This window comes from Grampus griseus (genome assembly GCF_964374135.1).
Source record: "Grampus griseus genome assembly, chromosome: 16".
In the NCBI taxonomy this organism is placed as follows: Eukaryota; Metazoa; Chordata; class Mammalia; order Artiodactyla; family Delphinidae; genus Grampus; species Grampus griseus.
The window spans coordinates 85,306,940-85,323,701 of NC_139010.1; the positions used below are offsets into that span (position 1 = coordinate 85,306,940).

At 62.3% G+C, this 16,762-nt stretch overlaps 1 protein-coding gene across 18 annotated transcripts in view; it reads left to right on the top strand.

Moving 5' to 3' along the window:
* JAKMIP3 (Janus kinase and microtubule interacting protein 3) overlaps positions 1-16,762 on the top strand; it is a gene marked incomplete at both ends in the record, with an annotated part of 44,431 nt that overhangs the window by 24,761 nt on the left and 2,908 nt on the right. For 5 of the 18 annotated variants that reach the window (XM_082673662.1, XM_082673673.1, XM_082673675.1 and 2 more), the window contains 12 exons: positions 387-446; positions 1,564-1,692; positions 2,707-2,835; positions 3,746-3,829; positions 5,324-5,386; positions 7,211-7,309; positions 8,093-8,191; positions 8,279-8,338; positions 11,222-11,287; positions 12,065-12,133; positions 12,221-12,298; positions 15,395-15,598. In XM_082673662.1, the coding sequence (XP_082529788.1) occupies positions 387-446; positions 1,564-1,692; positions 2,707-2,835; positions 3,746-3,829; positions 5,324-5,386; positions 7,211-7,309; positions 8,093-8,191; positions 8,279-8,338; positions 11,222-11,287; positions 12,065-12,133; positions 12,221-12,298; positions 15,395-15,598 (1,140 nt within the window). The remainder of the gene's footprint in view (positions 1-386; positions 447-1,563; positions 1,693-2,706; positions 2,836-3,745; positions 3,830-5,323; positions 5,387-7,210; positions 7,310-8,092; positions 8,192-8,278; positions 8,339-11,221; positions 11,288-12,064; positions 12,134-12,220; positions 12,299-15,394; positions 15,599-16,762) is intronic. The other 13 variants (XM_082673674.1, XM_082673677.1, XM_082673672.1 and 10 more) reach the window with 7 other exon arrangements.

Below are 16,762 nucleotides of genomic sequence, written 5' to 3' on the forward strand. Positions count from 1 at the left end.
CTGTGGACATCTGCCCTGGGAGAGCGGAGAGGGGCTGGGCCCTCCGTCTTTCTCGAATTTCCATTTATGTGTGTGTCACTCTAACCCCTGCCCCGCAGGGCCCCAACCCCAGACAGCAGAGGAAGCTCCAGACGTGAGCTCAGAGACACCCAAACCTGCCGTTGCTATTCCAGCCCGAGCTGGAAACGTGGTCCATCCAAACCCTCAGAGCAAACTGCACTGAGCAGACCTCACTGCAGTGTCTTTGTGATAACGCAGGCGATAGACCAGCCTCAAGGTCACCCTCGGTCCATCCAGATGACGACTCGGAAATATTAACCTGTGTATTTAAAACTGACAGAGCTGTTCAACTACTCAAAAAAATCTTCTCAACTGGTTTTTTGCAGGAGCGTGATAAGCTTTTAAGATATCGGAAACAAAGAAAGAAGATGGCAAAACTCCCCAAGGTAAACGCGTACATGAAACGTGTATTTTAAAAAGCCACTTAACAGGAATGAGCCTCTTCCTTTAGATATGAAAAGAAAATGGTTTTCTTATTTCTAAAAACTGTTCTTATGAAATAACCAAAACAGGACCCAAAGTAAGTATTCCCCTTATATATATATTTTTTAAAAATTTATTTATTTATTCATTTATTTTCGGCTGTGTTGGGTCTTCGTTGCTGCGCGTGGGCTTCCTCTAGTTGCAGCGAGTGGGGGCTACTCTTCGTTGCGGTGCGTGGGCTTCTCATTACGGTGGTTTCTCTTGTTGGGGAGCACGGGCTCTAGGCGCACGGGTTTCAGTAGTTGTGGCACGCAGGCTTGGTAGTTATGGCTCACGGGGTCTAGAGTGCAGGCTCAGTAGTTGTGGCGCACGGACTTAGCTGCTCCGTGGCATGTGGGATCTTCCCGGACCAGGGCTTGAACCCGTGTCCCCTGCATTGGCAGGCGGATTCTTAACCACTGCGCCACCAGGGAAGCCCTCTCTTTATGTTTTAAATTTAAAAACCCAACCTTGTTTCCTTTAAATTTCCAAGAGAAGATGCGAATTCACCACAGTAATGAGGAGGAGAAGGTAGCTGCGACATGCTCCCCGCCTGGGCCAGGGCCGCGGGCGGCAGCGCCTGGGTCTCTCCCAGGCAGACCGGCGCCCCTGCGCCCCTAGGGAATTTGAAGACCTGGGATAGTTTCTTTGCTGCACAATCCTTTTTGATAAACCTGAGATTTTCATTAAAGGAGATTTGGGAGACATTCCCAAAGGACCTAACTTGTATCCTGCTTTTTACAAAATGTGTGGGGGTTTTTTTTGGTTTGGTTTTGGAACAACCAACGGTGATCCCCATACAGGCTGTTAGAGACTCCTTAGGCACAAACACGAGCTTGTCTGGCCCCTAGAAAGGCCGCTAGGAGGGCCGTGTCCCACTCTGCTGTCCGCCAGCCCGGATGGTGGCCCCCTTGGCCCGAGGTTGGGCGGCCCGAGCAGCGCGGGGCGCGGCTGGTCCAGGATGGAGGCCCGAGTGCGCTTGGGGGCGCCCAGGCAGCTGGTCTGGCTTTGGATTAAAACACCGTCCCTTTTGGTCAGAAGCCGGTTGTCGTGGAGACCTTCTTTGGATACGACGAAGAGGCTTCCCTGGAATCTGACGGTTCTTCCATCTCTTATCAAACGGACAGGACAGACCAGACCCCGTGCACCCCAGACGACGACCTGGAGGAGGTACCCTCCCGCGGCAGCTTCTGGACAGGCCCAGCGGGCGGCGCAGAGGCAGGCAGGGTCGGGGTCAGGAGGCTGCTCCCCGGAGGCGGCCCTCACCGGCTATAACCCTCAGTAACCCACGATTTTGTGCAGCGGGAAACAACTCCCGCTGCTGGCTGCCTAGCTGTCGCTGCCCCCCTTCCTTCACACGCGCACCCCGTCCGCTTCACCCCCGTCATTGCGCCAGGGCCCCCTCTGCAGAGCGGTGCGGAGAGCTCCTGCCTTCTCAGGGTGACGGGGGTGGGGGTTCTGGGCCGCCCCACCCGCCAGGGTGCAGCCCAGTCGTGCCTCAGGGTGGGGAGGTGAGAGGACAAAGCTCTGTCTCTGAATAAACACAGCCGAGGCGTCCCACCCTCCTCGCGCCTCCTTCCAGAACACTGGCCCAGCCCTGCGGGTGTGGCACGAGGGGGAGCCGGTGGTCCGTGGCCCCGACCAGGCACAGCGGGCGCTGAGGCCGCGGGTCGCACCTCCCCTGGTAGATCCTGGCGGATGGCCCCACGACCACGAGCCCACTTAGAGATCCAGGACAGGGTAGCACAGCTGCCACCAGTGAGGACGGGCCTGGGGGAGCTTGGGCCCGTTAGCATTCCCGTCTGGTCCCTCCTGGACGTGGCTTGTTCTCCTCTGAAGGCCAGCAGCCCCCCGCCTTCTTCCTGGGGCAGCAAGTGACATCCCAGCCAGGGGGAGGCAGCAGGGGTGACTGTGTGGGAAGGGAGCCTGGAAGGTGAGACCTCAGCTTTAAGCCTTCACAAGGCCCAGGTCCCTTCCCGACACGCGCCGGCAGAGCGGAGCCTCAGGGCAGCCTGGTCAGGAATGCAGGGTCCCCGGCTCAGGACAGCCTGGCTGGCAGGTGGGCCCCAGCCAAGCCCTGGCCTCGGATCAGCCGGCTCGGCCTTTCATCCCAGGGCTCAGGGCCTGCCTCTCGGGCCCCCGGTAGAGGCCCGGCTAACACTGTGTCTCCGTGCGCCCCTCCAGGGCCTGGCCAAGGAGGAGACGGAGCTGAGGTTCCGGCAGCTGACTATGGAGTACCAGGCCCTGCAGCGGGCCTATGCGCTGCTACAGGAGCAGGTCGGAGGGACGCTGGACGCAGAGCGAGAAGTTAAGGTCTAACTGACGTCCACGCCACCACGTTCCGGCTCCCACTGGGCTGCCCCGCTTGACCCCCGCCTTGGCAGGGACCCTCGCACCTTCCAGGCCCGGCCCTTCTCTCCCGCCGTCACGGTCGGGCCTGGTGACGCTCACCCAGGCGACCCCCACGCGGTTGTTTGGGAAGCAGCTCTGGCGGCCGCTCAGCGGCAGGTGGGCCCGGGCCAGGGCGGGGTCCGAGTGGAGTGGAGGCACCCTCACACCCTGTGTCCCGATGGCCCAAATGCTCTCATCGTTTGCCCTGGAAGCTGTTCCCAGGGCAGCCGGGGCACCCATCACGATAAAGTGCCCTGCGGCCTGGACCCTGTGAGAGCAGATTAACTCGAGGGAAGGGGGCTCAGACGCCCTAGAAGCCAGCTGGTGCTGGGTGGTGGGCTTTCACGCAGCAGGGCGCTGGGGGCTGCTCTTCTAAAGGAGATCGGTCTCTGGGGAAGAAAGTGAAAGCGAAGTGTGGAAAAGGAGGCGAGCCCAGGGCGGGCGGAGCGCGGGGAGGCGAGGGAAGGTGCCCGGGGGCTGTGCCTGGTACATCGCTCAGCAGCCCCTCTGCGTGTGTCCTGGTCATTATTGTCCAACGACTAAAGCAGACCCTTCCAGCCCGCACCCAGCAGCTCAATCCTCCTTCATCCTGTAAACGAGGATTCTCCCTAATAATCCCTTCAAGTGAATCTAGATCATCCGCCGTCATCTCAGCGAGGTCGCGTGCTTCAGCTAAGCCTCCACGTCTCCCCTTTACTCCAGAGCGGTCCTTGCCAAGGGGCTGCTCTCCACTGGTTGAACCAAAAGGCAGACAGTCCCCTTAAAGTCCCGTCCAAGTGGGCGCGTCTGGCTTTTAGAGAAAATTTGATGTATGTCTCCTCCCATCCTACAGACCCGTGAGCAGCTACAGGCGGACGTGCAGAGGGCGCAGACGCAGATCGAAGACCTGGAGAAGGCCCTGGCAGAGCAGGGGCAGGTGAGCACAGGGGCCTGGGTCCCCGGGAGGCTGGGGTGGTGGCCTGGTCCCCGGGCTGCAGTGCCCCGGCGACGAGGGTGGCGGTCTGTGGGTGTGTCTGTCAGCGAGAACTGTTCACCTGCACGCTGAAGATTGGCGCCACAGCTCCCTTCACTGCGTAAGCATCACACCTCAGTAAAAGATTTAAAAGCGGAAAGAACGCGTACATAAAGGGATTCCACAGCAAGCCTCAGGCAAGGCAGGGGTCATCCTGGCTGTCCGTACACGCCTCTCTGGGCTTCATCAGAGATCCTGTCCGTCTCTTAGCTCAAGGCCTGCATTTCAGGTCCCAGGGCTTTGTCGGTCACTCCCCTCAGCCCCCCTCAGCACTGGGCTCTTCAAATCCCAGGGGAGGGCCTCCGTCCCACGGGGCCTGAGCCTCCCCCTGACCTGCTGCAGCCCCGGGTGGACCTCCAGGACGGGCTGGCGGACGTCCAGTGGGGCTGGGAGGGGCTGGGTGGGAGAGGCCAAGCGCCGTGCAGACCCACGGAGGGCCTGATGTGCTAACTGCTGGGGAGACGGCCGGACAGACGGACAGGGCAAGGACGTGAGCCGCTGCCCGGCCAAATTGCCACATCCTCGCCTGAGCGCGTGAGGCCCCGAGTCCAGTGCTGAAGCACCTGAGTCACACAGGACCGGCCCACATCCCCACTCCTCGGGCCCTGAGCCCCCGGGCTGCGCTCGGCCTGAGCGAGCCGCACTCCGGAGCTGCGCGCACAGCGCCACGACCCAGACCCGGAGGCGTCATTCCTGGACCCCGTCTGATGCCGCCGCCGAGCGTCTTGCGCCCGAGAAGCACAGTAGCCGAGGGGCTGGGAAGCGAGAAGATGAGGAGGAAGCCGGTCCTTTCGCTGCGGAAACGAGTCCTTCAAACTTGAAAAGAACTTCACAGAGGACTCTGCTGAGAAGAAATTTGGGCCCGAGTTCAGTGTCTGGACACCTCACTTTGTGACCAAATGCCGGTGGTGGAGGTTCCTCCAGGGCATGGAGCTGGAACCGGGGGTCGAGGACACCAGGCCTCCCCCGAGGCCTGACCCAGGGCAGCCCAGAGGGCGTCCACACGGGCCCCACCAGAGCTCAGAGCCTGCCTCGGGCCCCGAGTCCCCAGGTGTGAAGTGGGAGGGACCCCCACCCTGGCACCTGCCCCTCTCCCCACCGGCCCGAGCCCCCTGGCTCCCGCTGGCTGTGTGTCTGGGTCCCCCAGACGTGCGACGTCCACATGGGCGCCTGGCCTGGGCTTGCACGAGCCTGGGTGCCGTCCACTTCTATCCGGGACCCTCCAAGGAAACGGGTGAAACCCTGGGTTTTCATCAGCTGTGGGGCAGAAGCTACCACTCCCTGGTTACTTCGACAGCTGGGTGTTGAGTCTTTTCGTCACATCCCCTGTCTGCTGAATTGTGATTTCAATCGTGGTTCCACCGTGCGGTGTATTTATTTCTCCACTTTGATTCCAAGGACACGAAGTGGATTGAAGAGAAGCAAATGCTGTATCGGAGAAATCAAGAGCTCGTGGAAAAGGTGCGCCCCTGCCAGGCCGCGTCTGGGAGTCTGACTGCTTCCCGAAAAGAGCAGGAATTCCCTTGCGCTCAGGGGTTTGCGGGGTCCCCGCGGTGCTGGGCGGTGGGGAGACGGCAGAGGTTCCCCAGCGGAGCCCCAGCCGGGCCTTCTGTGCTTCTCACTCCCGTGGGGCTGCCCCCCCGACCCACCCCTCCTGGGACAGGCGGCCTGGAAGGAGGCACCTGGGGTCCCGCCAGCCCCGTGTCTATAGCGGCTTCTCGATTCTTGCTTTCTTGCCTGATGGGTTCTGTGGTTGGTGACGGTTAGAAAAGCTTTGTGGGCAGTTCATGGCCGTCCCCAGAGGAATGGGCCCAGGACGGCTGGAGCCAGTCACGTGGAACGAGGTGGGAGGGGGCGGTGGCTGCACGTCCAGAGGCAGGAGGGCCAGTGGGGCCTCACAGCTCGCTCTGGCGGCCCCCTCGTCACCCTGTCCTGGTGAGGGTGCTCTTGGTGACCCGTCCCCACCAGCAGCTGGCCTTGTCCACAGGCAGAGGGCGGGCGGGGGCAGCACCTTCTACGGCACGCACAGCCCTTCTAGAAAAGAGCCAGGCCGGCCACAGCTCGCGAGCCTGAGGGCACCGAACCAGGCCCATGGGCAGAGGCCGGTCCTGCCCCACCCGAAGCCATCAGGCCCACACGGGGCAGTGCTTTGGGTGCCATTCATACCTTAAATGCTGAGCGACACCTACCTGCTTGTCGTGGACCCCCTGCACACAGTTGTTTCCGTGATGCTCTCAGGCTCACATAAACACCCTTGTGCACCTAAATGCTTGTGTGTACACAGAACGGCCGCATACTTAAGTGCGCACGCACACATGTGAGCGCTCATGCGCACATATAAATGTTCACGTGCTCGCGTAATAGCTCATGTGCACGCAGACACACATGTGCACCTTTAAACACTCGTGTGCACGTCAACACCTGCATGCACACTTGAACACAGGCACTCAAATGTTCACGAGCGCACACGCTTAGACACTCATGTGCGCTTAATTGTCACCTGTACACGTAACACCCACGTGCACACATAACCCCTCATTTGCACACTCGAACACTCACATGTGCACTTAAAACCTGTGCGTTCGTCTGGCACGGTGGCCACGGGGTCACACTCCTGCCCGTGGGTGCATCCCAGCTGCCCCAGCCGTGCAGAGTGACACACAGGGCAGTGCAAAGCCCCGGCCGCCGAGGGCACTGGTGCTCCTGGGTCCACCTGGACCCCTTCCGAGCCGCAGAGCAGGCCCCTCAGCCCCCAAGTTCAACGCGGGGGGACGGACCGAGTTGACGGTGCCCATGGTGGACACGAGACCACGGAGGACATGTGCCACGGGCTGCACTGTGCTACCCCTTGGGAGGCGTGGGCCTCACACACGTCAGTTCTGGAGGGGGGCCAGGCGGCCACGGCACACAGCCCCGCCTTCGGACAGCAGTGTTCCTGAGGCTCTGGGCCAGCCTGGGCTCCAAGGGCCGCTGTCCTGGGCCGCGGTGAGGGGCGGGCAGCATGGCGACAGCCCGCAGTGGCCCTTCTCTTCCCATCTCTGCTCAGATGGCCCCCCGCCCAGTGCACCTGCCCTGTGTCCCCCGCCCACCCGCTGCCGGTTCAGCCCAGCAGGGGACTCACCTGGTCTCCCCAGGGCGGCCCCCCGCGGACTGAGGCCGGAGTGAGGGCTCTGGGCCGAGGACCTGGGCCAGGCGGCCATCCCCGTGACGCCAGCAGCCGTCGGGGGAGGCTGAGAGCTGGCCTCACGTGAGACTCCAGGGCCTCACGCATCCTTTGTTTTACAGATTAAACACATGGAGACAGAAGAGGCTCGGTTAAAGCATGAGGTCCAGGACGCGAAGGACCAGAACGAGCTGCTGGAGTTCCGGATCCTGGAGCTAGAGGTGCGGGGGCGGGGTGGGGTCAGAGCGCGGTCGCCCGAGCTGGTGCCATCGAGGGCTGCGAGCCCAGCCCTGTCGCTCAGGAGACGGATGCCAAACGAAACAGAAGTGTCCGCACGCAGCTCTGGAGCCTCCCTCGCTCCTGGCCCCTCGCGGCCCTGGCTGGCGGGCATGGCCACCCTCTCCTACGATGCCACCACCCAGCTTTGCTGGGTGCGTCTGTGCACCGGCATTTCCGCCCGTCTGGTTTCCCGGCGTCCACGCACGCCTGCAGTGTGGGGAGGGGGCCCCCACGAGTCCAGAGGGAGCTGCCCCTCAGGGTCCTCCCGTCCGCCTCCCGGGGGCAGGAGGGCTGTGTGGCCACTCCGTGTGTGTCGCCCCGTGGCCCCAGGGTTCGTGCCTGTGGTCCTGCGTGAGGACGGTGGCGGCCTCTCCAGCCACTGTCCTCTGTCCTCAGGGTCACTGAGGTCAGGCCCGTGCGGGACACTGCTCCCGGTCCCCTGGGACTCAGATCAGCTCGTCGGCCCCTCAGCAGGCGGGGGCCGCTCCCAAGGGCCTCCCCGTGGGTGGCTGGGAGGTCCCTGCCCCCATCAGTGTCCACACAGGGCCGTGTCCTGGGCAGGAGGAGGGATTGGCCTCTGCTGTGGCAGCCGGGGCTTCGTCTTCACAGAGACCATGCTGACCGTGTTGGGTGGACTTGGTGTCTTCACCGTGTCCCCGGGCGGCCCAGCACTGCCCTCCAGGAGGGAGGGGATGCCCGTGCCCAGACTTCCGCTCTCTGTCTAGGAGAGGGAGAGGAAGTCGCCGGCCATCAACTTCCACCACACCCACTTCGTGGACGGGAAGAGCCCCCTGCAGGCGTACTGCGAGGCCGAAGGCGTGATGGTAACGCCCCGCCCCTGCCCGCACACCCCTCAGCCCCGCGGCTGCCTGGCCAGTGCTCCCTCCCAGCAGCCTGTCCCCCTCCTCTAGGACATCCTGGTCTCGGAGCTGATGAAGAAGCTGGACCTCCTGGGGGACAACGCCGTAAGTGTAGGTCGCTCTCCTGACTTGTGCATGCCTCCCCGTGCCCAGCGCCCTGCACGGTCCAGGGGCCCCTGTGAGTCCCGCTGTGGCCCTACCGCAGCCCACACCCTCCCACTGCCAGAGCTGCCTTGGGACGGGCCCTCTGGCGTTTAGGAGAAATGTCGTTCTTTCTGACACTGTTCCCACACGGGAGTTCGGGGCCTCTGCTCTCACACTTGACTCTTCCAGCAGAGGTGCTTCTGGCCCCGTGTTCTCAGTTTCTGGAATCCCTCTCAGTCTCTAAGCTCTTCCATATTCTTGGTGGGGATGGGGGCTGTGGGTCCTTAGCATGCCTTAGACACCTCAGACTCAGGGCTTCCCGTTTACTTAGTTTGGGAGGAGGGGCAGAGCCTATATAAATAATCCCCGAATCTCACTTAGGGCAGAGTTCCAATTTCTACAGCAAACTCCTCAAAAGAATACTAATTGCTGAATGGGCAGAGTGACTGCATCCCTTCACGCCACCCTCCATCCTCCATCCTCTGTCCATCCATTCTCCATTCACCCTCCATCCATCATCCTGTACTTGTTGAGCCCCTGCCCAATGCAGGGGGGATCAACTGTGCTGGAAGAGGGCCCCAATCCACACCCCAGAACGTTTCCGCCACAAGGTATCCTGACAAGTGTACAGTCTACAGCTGGTCCTAAAGCACCTTGGGCTTCACATCCTGGTAACTGCTCTCAAGAAAGATCAAGGTGCTAAGTCAGATTGGTGCACTCCGTGCCGTAGGTGGAGGAGAAAAACACATGCAAACACACACACACACACACACACACGCGCGCTTCTCACAACGTATACCAAAACCCGGGCGCTCATGCACATCCTTGGGGCCAGTCCTTCCCAGCAGCTTCAAGGTGTTCAGGGCCCTGTATTGACAGGAATCCCTCCTCTCCCCACCTGCCCTTGACTTGGGAAGCAGTGAGGGCGGGGAGCAGGGGGAAGCAGCTCCCAGCAGGGAGGCTCTCCTGGCTGCATTGCCCACCCCCGACCCTGCCACTAGTCAGACCCCTGGCTCCACCTCGGCCGCAGGTAGCAGAGGTGCTGGTCCGCAGCAGGGATGGCGTTGTCACAATGTGCTCCGGGGTTCAGCCTGAGTATCAGCCCCCATCATGGGCTCTGGGAACCTTTCAGTTCACAGCTGGAGAGACCGAAGCCCCAGAGGGCACCCACCCAGGTCACGGAGCTGCGGTACTGGCCAGCTAGGACGAGCCCAGGTCTGCCTAGATCTGTTCGGGGCCCCTCCCAGCCCCAGAGCACCAGTGCACGTGACGGCCCTGGAGCCGTCACATGGCCTCGGAGGCGGGGGCAGAGGACACACTGCCGGTCTTACGTGCAGGTGACCTCTAGAGACCCTTGACAGCTTCTGAAGGACCATGGGGGCGACCCTTAGGTCTGTCGTGTGACATGGACACACTTCAGGCAGATGACAGGGATAGCCTGGCCCCTCCCCTTCTCAGCCAGGGCACGCTGGAGCTGTGGCCACTGTCTCCAGGCTGCTTCCCAGAAGGCTGCAGCCTCCCAGCTGGCCACGGGGCACCTGAGCCCCGGGCCTTGGTTTCCCCAGGAGTCAGGGTCCTTGGAGTGGAGCAGAGGGGCCGGCAGGGGGCAGAATGGACCCCTGTCCTCCCTGGTGGGCCATCTGCTCACTGCTGCTGCACCTGGGCCGCAGCGGGGACAGGTCACCCAGGGAAGGCTGCGAGGGTGGAGGAGACGGCACATTGCCAAGGCCATGGTCACCTCCAGGAGGGAGTAGCTGGAGCCCAGCCAGGCTGCCCACCAAGCGGGACATCGCGGGCCCTTCAGCCTGGCCTGACCACAGCGAGGCAGCTTCCCTCAGTTACCCGGAGGCCCCCCGCAGCCCCCGACACGCCCCATCCCGCCCATCAGGCCCAGCCCTGCCTCGGGAGGAGGGCGGGGACAGCCTGGCAGTGTCCCCGGAAGCCAGAGGGATGAGGGGCGCCTGGCCCCGGCATCACACCGAGTCGGGCTGCAGCGTGCCTGAGGACGGAGCCTGCCGCTGTCCCAGCAGCTGGCCGCCGACCCCCACCTGTGCCTACTGCTGCCGGGGTGGGGGGTGGTGAGAGACCTCTGCCCCTGGGGAGCTCACGCTGCGGAGGGAGCAGGCGGGAGGGCTTTCGGAGCGGGTGGCCCTGAATCAGGGAGGTTCTGGGGTGGGGGGGCCGCCCTCAGCTCAGCGACCCTAGGGGGCTCCTCCCTGCCTGTCTCTGCTCCCCTGACCCCTGTTGGCTGTCCCACGGTGGGCCCAGCAGTGGGGACACAGCCCAGCTGCCTCCACCCTGGTGCTGATGCAGGCAGCACATCCTCTGAGGATGCCCCCTGGCCCCAAAGCCAGAGCCACCCTGCCCAGAAGGACCACCCAGGCGGGCCCTTTGGGGCGAGGCATGAATAAAACATGCAGAAAAAAGGCAAAACGGCAGGGATGGGGACCATTTCATAGCCATGAGTGTTTGATCTTTGCTTCACATTCGTAAGTGGCGCTGTCATAATTCAGGCCGCCTGTGCGGAGAGCTGGCTTTAAATAAAAACCCAACAGACCCGGGAAGCCTGGCTGCTCGTCCCGTCACCCACTGTCCCATGCTGCCTCGCTGGCCACCTTAGACGTGGTCTCCAGCAGTGAGAGGACCAGAGGGGGCAAGACGGAGAGTCACCCCAGAGCTGGCAGGACCAAGAGGAAAGAGGATCAAAGACTCCCGGGAGGGCCTTTTAGTGAAAGCGACATTTAGCTGTGACCCCAGCTCCCCTGCGCCCGTCCCATCAGCGCCACCGAGCGCCCGGCCACCCAGAAGGCACTTCCCCTGACCATGCGTGAATTCTGCTTTTGGGTGCAGAATCTGACCAATGAGGAACAAGTGGTCGTCATACAAGCCAGGACAGTCCTGACCTTGGCCGAAAAGGTAACAGTGACTGTGGACGCTGTCGGGACGGGGCCGGGCTTCCCGAAGCCTCCCTTTCTGGCTCAGCGCACAGAAGACGCTCACCCTGGGAGGAGGGCTACCGGGAGGTGGGGTTGGGGTCCACGGATCCCGTTTGCCTTGGAGGTCTGGCACACGCACAGGTCAGCCAGCACCGCCACGCGTGTCTGCAAGTGATAGGTTCAGCCAGACCTCTCCCCAAGGCCACTCTGCCTCCGCCTCCCCCCAGAGGCCGGGAGGTATGGTGGGTCTGTAAATCGGCAGCATCTGTCTCACCTGCCGGGACCCTCCTCCGGGGTCGCCCAGCCCTCCCGGGCTCCCCACCCTCCAGTCTCTCTGCTCCCACGGGCCGCCAGCCTGCGCCCGGTCCCACCCCCGCAGCCAGAACCCGCGGGCCTGCTGGCAGCGCCCCCTCCCAGCGGCCCCCAGCAGGGCGGGCAGGGGTGTCCAGCAAATGGGAGCTCAGGGGCCAGCACCCCGGGAGAATGGGCCGCCTAACGTCCCTCCTCTCCCAGCACTGGGAGGCAGACTCCCTGGACACGAGGCGGGGCTGCACGGGGGCAGGGCCTGCACGGGGGCCTGGCCCGCACGCCGCGCACACGGAGCCCATGACGCCAGCCCAGCCCTGACTCCCACGAGGGCTGAGCTCCCCTCCTGGAGGAAGGCTGGGAAGGGCAGGGAGGGCCAGGGCCCCAGGCTGTCTCCCCAGGGCTCGGCGAGGTGGGCTTCGATGCCTGAGTGCCTTCCGTTTGTGTCCAGTGGCTCCAGCAGATCGAAGAGACGGAGTCGGCCCTGCAGCGGAAGATGGTGGACCTGGAGAGCGAGAAGGTTGGTGTGCACCTGGCCACGTGGGCCCGCGGCCCGCGCTCCAGGCCGGCTGCGCCAGGCCCAGACACGGGTCCTCTTGCGTTTCAGGAGCTGTTCAGTAAACAGAAGGGCTACCTGGACGAGGAGCTGGACTACAGAAAGCAGTGCTTGGACCAAGCTCACAAGGTAAGAGAAGTACAGCTGCCAGAACCCCCAGGGGCGGCGGATTTGGGGTAGAAACGGGGAAGGTTGTTCCCACGGCCAGCATGGTGTCTCGGGGGCCACGTGGCCTCGGACCTGCCTGGGAAGATCCTGCGCCCAGTGTGACCAGCGTGGGGTCACTCTTCGCCTTTCTCCTGCCGGACACCCCTCGCCCAGCGAGCTCCGAGGACGCCTTACTGCTCCGTCAGCACCCCTTGGCCCCAGGAGTGCAGGCACACGAGCAGAAATCAAGTGGGTATTTGAAATGAGCTGAGAAATAGAATTCATTGAAACAATGCATTTACAAATGAGGTGAACACAGCTGAATGTCAGTCAGTCGATCATCCCGCCCGGGACCCCCGCTTCTGTCCATCTGCACCAACCAGTGCACACGTGCCCTTTGTGCGTGCCTGCCCCATGGGAAACCATTTCCCCCCTGAGAAGCCTGAAGGGACATCCCCGTGTGCGGTTAACCCCGACATCAGTACTGAAAAGATGGGTCCTGGAGATGACATCAGGGAGATGGCTTTGTGACACACGGACGCACGAACACACACGCACCCGCGCGCCGCAGGAAACGTCGCCCCGGGACTGTGGAGGGGGCTCCTGCACACAGGGCCGAGGGATGCTGTCAGGGCCCCCAGTGATGCTGGGTCCGCTCCTGGTCTGATGACTGTCAGGGCTGCTCCCCGCGTGATACTGTTTGGGGGCCCCCTTCCTCCAATTCCGGCAGGAAGGCCGCACGTTTTGCTCTCCCTCCCTGGTTTTCTTGACTCCGTAGTTAGGCCTGCACTTCCTGCTGTATAATTAGCCATTTTATCTGCCATTCACAAAGCCCTGTGCAGGAGGGAGGCACCTACCGCCTTGGGATGACCTGGCGGGGGGGGACACAGGCCTGTGGGAACCTGCTGGGTTTCACACCCTCCCTGCTCTGTGAGCACAGGAGCCACAGCTGGGTTTCGAAGGGGAAGGGTGGTCCCCGCGTGGCTGAGGGCCGTCTAGGGCAGCTGGGAGCAGAGGCCTGGCCATTCACAGATGAGGACGCGCGCTGGGGCGAGGCTGTGCACACAGAGCCGGCATCCGGTGGCCTGTCGCTCAAGGTCATGCATGCAGGGAAGGTCAGAACATCTCCATCTCCTGCCAGTCTTGGGGTGAAGCCATCGTGATGCTAATTCTAAGCCCCACACTCAGCTGCCTTTATTTTTTTAATTTTTTTTGTGTGTGTGGTACGCGGGCCTCTCACTGTTGTGGCCTCTCCCGTTGCGGAGCACAGGCTCGGGACGTGCAGGCTCAGCGGCCATGGTTCACGGGCCCAGCCGCTCCGCGGCATGTGGGATCTTCCCAGACCGGGGCACAAACCCGCGTCCCCTGCATCAGCAGGCGGACTCTCAACCACTGCGCCACCAGGGAAGCCCTCGGCTGCCTTTATTTTAAAGCTGGAGCGTATCTTAAACACACTAAGTTCTTTTGCTCTAGGAAGTGGCAGCCGATGTGCTGTGTGAGCTGGCAGTGACAGCTGGGGACAGTTTATTTTGTAGCCGTCAGGAACAATAACACATAAGCGAGGAACAAAGGTCCCCCCCATTTCCTAAAATGTCTACTCGGCCAAAAGGACTTTCCAGAGTCATTTTGCCTGAAGAAGGAGAAACATTCATTTCTGAAGAGGTTACATCTTTGATGGGAAGATGGGAAGAATATAGCTTTTTCAAAGATTGTATCTGTGAAATTTCCTGAGGAGCAAGCTTTAAAAGTGCTCCAGATCGAAGTGCTAAGTCACTAGGAATTTATAACAAGGTCTGTGTTTTGGCGGCTGGGTGGCAGCAAAGGGGTGACACAGCATGTGTGTCTGGGGACCAGCGGAATGGCCGGCTCTCCACGTCGGAGCCCTGGCGGGGCAACGCGAGGGCCCTGGGCTGGAGCCCCCCTGGAGTCTGAACCCCGCTCCCCACCAGCAGGGCCCTGTGCAGGTCGTCCAGCCTGGCAGTCATCAGCCTGCCTCAGTGCCCTGACCCGTGAGCCAGGCCTAACGAGCACCTGCTTTCTGGAAGGGGCGGGACTGAAGGGCTTCATGGAGGTGAAGCCCTAAGCCGGTACAGGCACCCACGGGCGTGGGCACCCTTAGGGCTATCATTTGGGACAGAGGAGGGGAGGGGCTGGGAGGCGGGCAGAGGCCGGACACGTGGGGCCTCATGTGCAGGCAGCAGGGAGGGAGGCAGACAGACAGACAGACAGGGAGAGAGAAGGGGAGGAGAGGTGGGGCAGGTGTATGTCTCACAGTCTGGAGGCCAGAAGCCTGACACCAAGGTGCTGGCGGGGCCACATCCGTCTGAAGCTCCAGGGGAGGCCCTCCTGCCTCTTCCAGCTCCTGGGGGCCCAGGTGTTCCCGGGCTTGTGGCTGAGTCACCCCAATCTCTGCCCTGTGGTCACATGGCTTCCCCGCATCTTCCGTGACTGTCTCCAAGTTGCCCTCTTCTTCCAAGGCCACGAGTCAGTGGACTGAGGCCCCCGATCCAGTCTGAGCTCACCTGCACTGGGTGGCATCTGCTGTTTCCACATGATCCACATTCACAGGTGCTGGGGGTCAGGGCTTGATGTTTCTTTGCGGACACGAGTCACCCCACAGGCAGCACTGGGGACCGCAGAGCTGATGGCCTGGCCCCTCGGCACTACTGCAGACAAGCCCTGTGAGCACCGCCCTCCTTCCTCCTTAGTGACTCGGAAGCCCAGGGTTTGGCGAAGGTTGTGAGCAAAGGAAGAAGCCTTTGTTGTTCTTTCCTCAAGGGACACCCGCCCGGCCCACTGCCCCTCTGGCCCTCATCCGACTCTGGCCTCAAACTCTGCTGACCTCGATGTCCCTAATGTTTCACTGCACGTTAAACATCGCGTGGAAGGGAATGCTCTTGAAATAATCACTCCCGGACTGCTTCCAGCCTCCAGAACATCATTTAACTGGTCCAGGCGGAAGCAGTCCCCTCTGTGGGCTGGCCTGGCGGCGGCATGACCCCAGAACGGGGTGCCCCAGTCCCCCAGGCCGTCCCCGGGGGAGGAGGCAAGGACTGACGTGTCCCCTCCCGCCCCCAGCACATCCTGGAGCTGGAAGCCATGCTGTACGACGTCCTGCAGCAGGAAGCTGGGGCCAAAGTGGCAGAAATGCTGCCGGAGGAGGAGCACGAGAAGCTCAGGGTGGCCGTGGAGCAGTGGAAGCGCCAGGTCATGAGCGAGCTGCGCGAGCGGGACGCCCAGATCCTGCGGGAGCGCATGGAGCTGCTGCAGCTGGCGCAGCAGGTGCGCAGCAGGGGCGCCGCGGGCGCAGGACCTCCGGGGCGGAGCGGGGCTTCCCATGCCTGGCCCTCTGATGGCCACACCTCCTCCGATGACAGTACCCTCCCGTGGCTGCGCCCCCCAAAGGTCATGCCCCCAGTGGCCACGCCCCAAAGGTCATACCCTCCTGTGGCCACGCCCAAAGGTCATGCCCTCCCCGTGGCCACGCCCCCATATCCCTGCCCTCCAATGATCGTGCCCCCAAGGCCAGGGCCTTCCACTGGCCGTGCCCCCCGATGGCCATGCTCTCCAGTGGCCGTGCCCATGGGGGACCCTCCTGCCGGACTGCCTGTCCCTCCAGACCAGCCTCCTGGGCCATCCCACCCAGGCCTCTGGGTGGCACAGCCCCCCTCCTGGGTCCCCCCCACTCTGGGTCTCTTCCGTGGTTCCTCCCTCAGTGGCAAGATCCCAGTGAAGGTGTCATCTGGGGAGCAGCGGCTCATGGGCTAGGGACTGGGGGACCTTCTCTTGGCCTACAGGCACTTGGGGCCCTCAGGCCAATCTGGCCAGTTCATTTCTAACTGGGGGTGAGCGATCCTGGCAGACTAGACAGGCTTGGTGTGTAAGACATGCCTCAGCTCCACTGTGTGTGCTGGCGTGGCCTTTGTGGCTGTGTTCCGTGTTCAGATACGCTAGTGAATCCAGGTTTACTGTGAACGTCAGAGGGCTAAGGTCTGACCAGAGCCTTGGTCAGCTCCCAGGACTCTCGCTGCCAGATCTGGGGTGGTCAGTGTGAGGACTGCCGCCTGCAGCCCCTCACTCCCATCAGACAGGCTCTGATCAGAGCTCAGCTGCGTCCAGGCTCCAGGCCAGGCATCCAGGTCCGGCGTGGGCACACACATGTCCATCTGCCCGGCAGCGTGCACCAAAGTGAAGACTAGAGTTTCCAAACTTGAGGTCGACCTTGCCAGGAGAGTCCTCCCCGTGACTGACTTTGTGACCCTTCTGGCTGCTCCTCTCACTGCCGCAACGGCGCTTTGGAAGGACTGTGAATTGGGCCCTTACCATTTCCTTGGGCTTCTAGCATCATGGTTTATGACCTGGAGATGTAGGAGGTGGGAGGGTGTCATTCCCATCACAGGGAGCGTGGCCGAGGGAAAGCTGTCCTCCTGTCTCTTGCTGTTGCAA